Genomic DNA, 6,952 nt, shown 5'->3' on the forward strand with positions numbered 1-6,952 from the left:
TTGATACAGGTGCCGCCAAAAATTATATCAAAAACATGAGTTATCTGAAAGGAGTCAAGTCAGTAGAAAACTATTTTACTGTTAAATCCTTACATGGCTCAGACGAGATTAGATTTAAATGCGTAATGCACTTATTCAATAAAAATACAACTTTTTTCATTCTTCCTCGCCTCGATAGGTTTGATGGCATCATTGGATTCGACTTTTTGCGTGAAATAGGCGCACATCTTGATTTATAAAAAGGTGTTATTAACTATGATGGTCGAGAGGAGAAACTTTTATATTTATTCTGTAGAAACGTAAATCATATTTTTATTGACAATGAATTTGTACCGACGGATGTCCGCAAACAATTTGACGATATTATATCAAACCGACAAAAAGTATTTGCAGATTCCAATGAGTCTTTGCCGTTCAACACCAAAGTTGTTGCCACCATCAGAACAACTGACAATGAGCCAGTCTATTCCAGGTCTTATCCCTATCCAATGGCAACTGCGCAGTTTGTCAACAAAGAAGTTTCTGATCTTCTTAAAGCCGGAATCATAAGACCATCCCGGTTGTCAAGTGGTCAATGATTAAGTGAAGACTGAAGTGTACTTTTATTGAGTTGTCATAAAAGATAACATAATACAAATGTATGATTATAAGTATGTTTATATAATGTAGGTTTAGGCAGGGGTGTCGAACCTATATGACATCTTCCCTTTTATAGAATTTAAAGTTAATATTTAATTCAGCAAAACTATTTAAATTCAATATGATATAAACATTAGTAAGTGATTTTATAGTTAAGGAAATTCAAAAAAAGTAAATTAATAATGTTATGAAATGCTTTGTAATAAAAATTATTTAAAGCTTGTAGATGTGTAGCGATCGGGTTGTCTTAAGACACGTCCGTATCTTGTCGTCTTAGCTGGGGAATTGGTTGAATCTGGTGATTTGTTTATTTGTGTTGATGTAGTCGGATCTGGCGTGTTTGGTATTTTGCTACGGTTGTTGGTGTGTTTCAAAGAGTCTGAATTTGAAGGTGGTATATTTGCTGTTACTGACTTTGGTGCCTGGATGATCGATTTAGTAGGCTGAATGTGGATTGTGTTTCGTCGTAGAAGTTTGCCATCATCTGTTCGTATTACAAGCGACCTTGGTCCATGTTTTGGTGACTCTTCGACGACTCCAGTTATCCAATCTCGATGGTTTCGTTGGATACGTACCCTATCTCCAGCGTGAAAGGGTTTTGATGGAGTTGCGCTGTTGTCGTAGTTTGATTTGTAGTTTTGTCGCATTTTGGTGATGTTTTCGTGTACGTCCGGTATAATCTTTGGCTTAAGTAGTTCAGGGGAAACTGGTAAAGTTGTTCTTGTGAGTCTGCTCATGAGTCGTTGGTTTGGTGATTGCAGAACCTCATTTCGTGGTGAATTTCGATAATTCAGGAGCGCAATATAAGGATCTGATTGGTCTTTGAAGCATTTTTTTAGCATTGACTTCGCTGTCTGCACGTATCGTTCGGCCAGTCCGTTGGATCGGGGATAGTAGGGACTTGATGTTTGGTGTTGGATGTCCCAATCTTTAGCAAAGTTAGCGAATTCTCTTGAAGCGAATTGTGGCCCGTTGTCTGATTCCAGGACCGATGGGATGCCATGGGTTGCAAAACAGACCTTCAGAGCCTTAATAACCTCAGTTGATGTTGTTTGTTTGAGTTCTGTGTAGTCGAAAAAACCGGAGTAGCTATCTGCAATTAATAAAAATTCATTATTATGGAAATGAAAAATATCGATTGCTACTATTTCCCATGGGAGAGTGGGAATGGTTTTTATAATTAGTGGTTCCTTGGGTTTAGATGGCTGGTAGGATTGACATATGCTGCACCGCTCTACAAAATTTTTGATGTCGCTGTGCATTCCCAACCAAAAAACTGTTGCTCGTGCACGATGTAGGCATCTTTGTATTCCGAAATGGCCTTTGTGAATTAGTGTGAGGGTTTCAAGTTGGAGTGTTTTAGGAATAACAATTTTAGCAGCTTTGTAAATGATTTCGTCTTCATAGGTTAACTCTTCCCGGAAATTCCAATAATTTCTTATCAGGGGTGGTAGGTCGGTGATTTTTTCCGGCCAACCCTGTAATATAAATTTTTTAATAAGTAGAAGTTCATTGTCGTTTGATATTTCTAATTTTAATTTTTCTTTTGTAATTAAGGTAAGTTCTGTTAAAGCATGTATTTGTATGTTGTCGTCTGGCGTTTTATTAATTTCATTGTTGCAGTTTCTGCTGAGTGTATCGGCAAGTTTTATCTCGGTCCCTTTTCGGTAAATTACTTTTGGTGCGTACGGAAGCACGTAAAGGAGTATTTTTTGAAGCCGTGGTGAAGCTGAGCACAGTGGTTTTTTGAAGATCGTTTCCAACGGCTTATGGTCGGTCTCGATGGTAAGATTTTGTCCGTATACATACTCGTGGAACTTTTCGCAAGCAAAACGTATCGCTGTGGCCTCCTTTTCAATCTGAGCATAGCCTTTTTGAGTGTTCGTTAGCGCTCGGGAAGCGTAGGCTATCGGTTGATCGTTTTGAAGGAGGGCTGCTCCAAGGCTGTGTTGGCTAGCGTCCACTTGCAGCTTCACGTCAAGGTTGGAATCGTAATATCGGAGCAATGGAGTTGAAGAAAATGATTTTTTGAGAGCTTCAAATGACTCTTGTTGATTTTTAGACCAGAACCATGAAACTTCCTTTTTTAGAAGTTCTCGTAACGGATGGTTGATTTCAGATAAATTTGTGATGAATTTCGAAAGATATGTAGCCATACCTAGAATTCTTTGGAGTTCAGTTTTATTTGTCGGTACCTTTAGTTGCTCTATGGCGATCGTTTTTTCAGGATCAGCACGAACACCTGTTGACGTTAGTATATGGCCAAGATATTTTATTTTAGTAGCGTCAAAAACGCATTTATCCCTATTGAGTTTTAGGCCAGCATTAGAAAGTACTTTGATGACTTTACCTGTGAGTTGCTGCAGTTCCTCTTGAGTTTTCGCATGGATCAATATGTCATCAATAGCGACATCAGTGTTTTGGCATCCTTCGAGAATTGTTTGCATGTAGCTCTGGTAGACTTCTGGTGCGCACGCAAGTCCAAACGGTATTCGTGTAAATGAAAATAGTCCCCAAGGAGTTGACATCGTGAGGTATTGCTGTGTTCTCTTTGATACCTCGATTTGCCAAAAGCCCCTCGTACAATCTAATAGTGTAAAGAACTTAGATCCTTTAATATTTGCAGTTATTTGTTCAATGGTTAGTAAAGGATGATAACGCCTACGTATATTTTTATTAACGTCTGTGGGATCGATACATACCCTAATTTTGTCCTTCTTTCTTACCACTACCATCGGTGAAACTGCAGGGGGAAATCCGTCCGTTTTGATTAGAACACCGAGTCTGAGCATATTGTCAATTTCTTTTTTGACATCATCTCGAATGGAATGAGGAATTTTTCTTGGCGCATAATGTTCAAACTTTGGATTGTCGATTAGGTCAATATCATAGACAAAATCTTTGACCTTTCCAAGTCCTTGGAAAATCTCGTTATCCAAGTTTATTTCTTGCACACGCAGCACTAGAGAACACTTTTCACAGTCATCTTTGCCTAATATTGGCTCAAAATCTGGAAAATCTTTCACAATCAAGAACTTTATTTTTCGATTTTTATTGCGCACAACACAATCTAGGCTTAGTTCACCGCGCACGTCGATTTCTGTTCCACCGAAAGCTATAATCTTTTGTTTTGTTGGTTTTATTTTTTGTAAATTTGATTTCTTTATCAGACTGACTGGAAGCACGTTGCACTGCGCGGCGGTGTCGAGTTTAACTTTGATTGTTTTTTCCTCGATTTTTATTTCTTCGTACCAATTTTTTGTCTCATCCTTATTTGTTTCTGATTTTGTGAGAGCTAGAACGAACAAACCGCTTGAATCGTCACTAGTATTGTCACTTTCGCTAACAGGTTGTGTGCCTTCTTGTAGGGTGTATACTTTTTTCTTCTTATCGAATTTTTTTCTTCGCTGAAAGCATAGATCGGTAAAATGGCCAGTTCTTTTACAGTGTTGGCATTTTTGTTTGTATGCTGGGCATTTATTTTTTTCATGCTCTGTCCCACAATTTCTGCATGTGTAGGTGAATGAAGATTTGGCTTTTGGTGATTTTTTGTAATAATGTGGGTTATATTTTTTTATTGCATCAACTGCTGCTGTTTCGGGCTTATGTAAATCGCGCAATTGCTGGGAAGCTATCTCGCTTGCTCTGCATACCTTTATAGCCTGATCTAGTTTGATGTCATCTTCTGCTAATAATTTTTCACGCAGACTATCATTTCTTATACCCGTTACTATTTTGTCCCGCAATAATGAGTCTTCAAGATTTTCAAATGCACATTTTTTTGATTGATTTTTAATTTTTGTTAAGAATTCTTCGAAACTTTCTCCTTCGCGTTGAGTTAGAGTATTAAAGGTGTACCTTTCAAATGTTAAGCTTACCCTAGGAGAAAAATACTCGTTAAACTTATTAATTATGGAAGATACTTTATCAGTCTCGGCTTCTGTGAAGGAAAAAGAATTATAGATGTTTGCTGCATCTGCTCCTATACATGACATAAATGTTGCCACTTGGATTTCCTCTGGTTTTTTGTTTAGTTGTGCAGCTATCTCGAACCATTTATAAAGCTGGATCCAATTTTTCCATGCCGATGAAAGGTTTCCACCGGTTATTTGGAGTGGCTTTGGTGGCTTCACGTAATTAGCTGCACTCAGAGTTTCAGATTGTGGATCATCTTTAGGAGGCATTCTTAATATATTTATTTTTAATTTATTTATTGTTAACGATTTTTTTTTTTTTTTTTTTCGTATTAACAATTGATGCGGAACTTAATATAAACTTTTCTATTAATATAAAAGTTTAAGCCACTTCTGACACCATGTCAAGTGGTCAATGATTAAGTGAAGACTGAAGTGTACTTTTATTGAGTTGTCATAAAAGATAACATAATACAAATGTATGATTATAAGTATGTTTATATAATGTAGGTTTAGGCAGGGGTGTCGAGCCTATATGACACCGGTCACCTTACAATAACCCAATTTGGGTTGTTAATAAGAAGGGCTTCAATGAGGATGGAAGTCAGAAAATGCGCCTTGTCGTTGATTTTAGGAAGTTAAATGCAAAAACAACCAGTGACAAATACCCGATTCCGGATACGACGGTTATTCTTGCAAATTTAGGTCAGTCTCTATTTTTTTCTACATTAGATTTAAAGTCTGGGTTTCACCAGATCAAACTCTCTGAGCGTGACAGAGAGAAAACTGCCTTTTCCATAAATAATGGGAAATTTGAATTCTGTAGGCTTCCGTTTGGCCTTAAGAACGCACCAAGCATTTTTCAGCGGGCCATTGACGATGTGCTGAGAGACGAAATTGGAAGGTGTTGCCATGTTTACATTGATGATGTGATTGTGTTCTCAAAATCAAAGCATCAGCACCTTCAAGACGTAGACAGGATTTTATCCAAGCTCTTTGAGGCCAATATGCGCGTTTCTCCAGAAAAGTCAAAATTTTTCAGGCAGGAAGTTGAATTTTTGGGCTTTACAGCTTCAAAACAGGGCATCAAGACGTGTCCAGAAAAAGTCAAGTGCATTATTGAATATGAAACTCCAAACACTTTGCGTAGCTTACGTTCATTTTTAGGACTATCGGGGTATTATCGAAGATTTGTTCGGGATTATGCCCAAATTACGAAGCCGTTAACAAAGTTTTTGCGGGGGGAAAATGGTAATGTTAGTGCCAAACAGTCAAAAAATATTTCTATTGAATTTGATGAAGAAGCCATTCAGGCTTTTAATCGAATAAAAAACATTCTGGCTTCAGAGGATGTTCTGCTGCTTTATCCTGACTTCACAAAGCCATTTGACTTGACCACTGATGCATCGTCGTATGCTTTAGGGGCAGTTTTGTCGCAAAGTGGAAGACCAATTACCATGATTTCCAGAACATTGACTAAAACCGAAGAGAACTATGCGACAAACGAGCGAGAGCTTCTCGCCATAGTTTGGGCTTTGGGAAAACTTCGTAATTATTTGTACGGTGTCAGGCAGCTTAATATTTTCACAGACCACCAGCCTCTTACTTTTGCCATCTCTGAAAAGAATCCCAACACAAAAATGAAAAGGTGGAAAGCTTTTGTGGAAGAATTTTCGCCGACATTTCACTATAAGCCAGGAAAAGAAAATCATGTTGCGGATGCCTTATCCAGACAGTATATTAATGCAATAGAGCACTCAAATGATTCCGTATCATTGATAACTGCTCATAGTGAAGAATCTTTGACAAAAACTTTTTGAACTGTAACAAATCCTATAAACTGCTTTAGGAACCAGCTTATCGTGACTGAAGGCCAAGAGAATAAAATAGTTAGGAAAATAGTTTTTAAAAAAAATTTCAGACATGAAATATCTTTTTGTGATAGAAATTATTTATTAAAAATACTCAAGGAAGTTATTAATCCTAACGTTATCAATGGAATTCATTGCGAACTAAATGTTTTAGCTTTAATTCAAAATGATATAGTTACAGCCTTTCCATCTATCAAATTTTTTCACACGGAAAAAATTGTGATAGATATCTATAATTCAAATGATCAACAGGAAATTCTCGCTGTAGAACATAATCGAGCTCATCGATCCCTGCGCGAGAACACACAACAAGTGCTCCGAGACTACTTTTTCCCTGACATTCGAAAAAAATTAAAAGAAATAATTACTAATTGTAGAATATGTAACGAAGCAAAATACCAACGACACCCCCCTAGGGTTGACATTGGGAAAACTCCCATACCTTCTTGTGTTGGTGAAATTTTACATATTGATATTTATTCAACAGATAATTTGCACTTTCTTACGTGTATCGACAAATTTTCAAAA

General features: G+C 37.2%; 1 protein-coding gene across 1 annotated transcript; it reads right to left on the minus strand.

Annotated features, from left to right (window-relative positions):
• Window positions 1-578: 578 nt before the first annotated feature.
• On the minus strand, window positions 579-5,065 carry LOC129952326 (uncharacterized). Its single transcript, XM_056064861.1, has 2 exons — window positions 2,990-5,065; window positions 579-1,732 (listed from the first exon to the last, which is right to left on the minus strand). The coding sequence occupies exons 1-2, from the start codon at window positions 4,821-4,823 to the stop codon at window positions 849-851; spliced, it is 2,718 nt and encodes a 905-aa protein (XP_055920836.1). The 5' UTR covers window positions 4,824-5,065; the 3' UTR covers window positions 579-848.
• Between the last annotated feature and the right edge of the window lie 1,887 nt (window positions 5,066-6,952).

The sequence above is a fragment of the Eupeodes corollae genome, chromosome 3 (genome assembly GCF_945859685.1).
Source record: "Eupeodes corollae chromosome 3, idEupCoro1.1, whole genome shotgun sequence".
Lineage (NCBI taxonomy): Eukaryota > Metazoa > Arthropoda > Insecta > Diptera > Syrphidae > Eupeodes > Eupeodes corollae.

Bases quoted from the DNA above. Each gene is read 5' to 3' on its own strand.
- LOC129952326 (XM_056064861.1), bottom strand. From the start codon at position 4,823: ATGCCTCCTAAAGATGATCCACAATCTGAAACTCTGAGTGCAGCTAAT. The intron at 1,733-2,989 runs GTAAAGTCATCA...TATTAATTGCAG, and splicing joins GGAACTGCAGCAACTCACAG to ATAGCTACTCCGGTTTTTTC.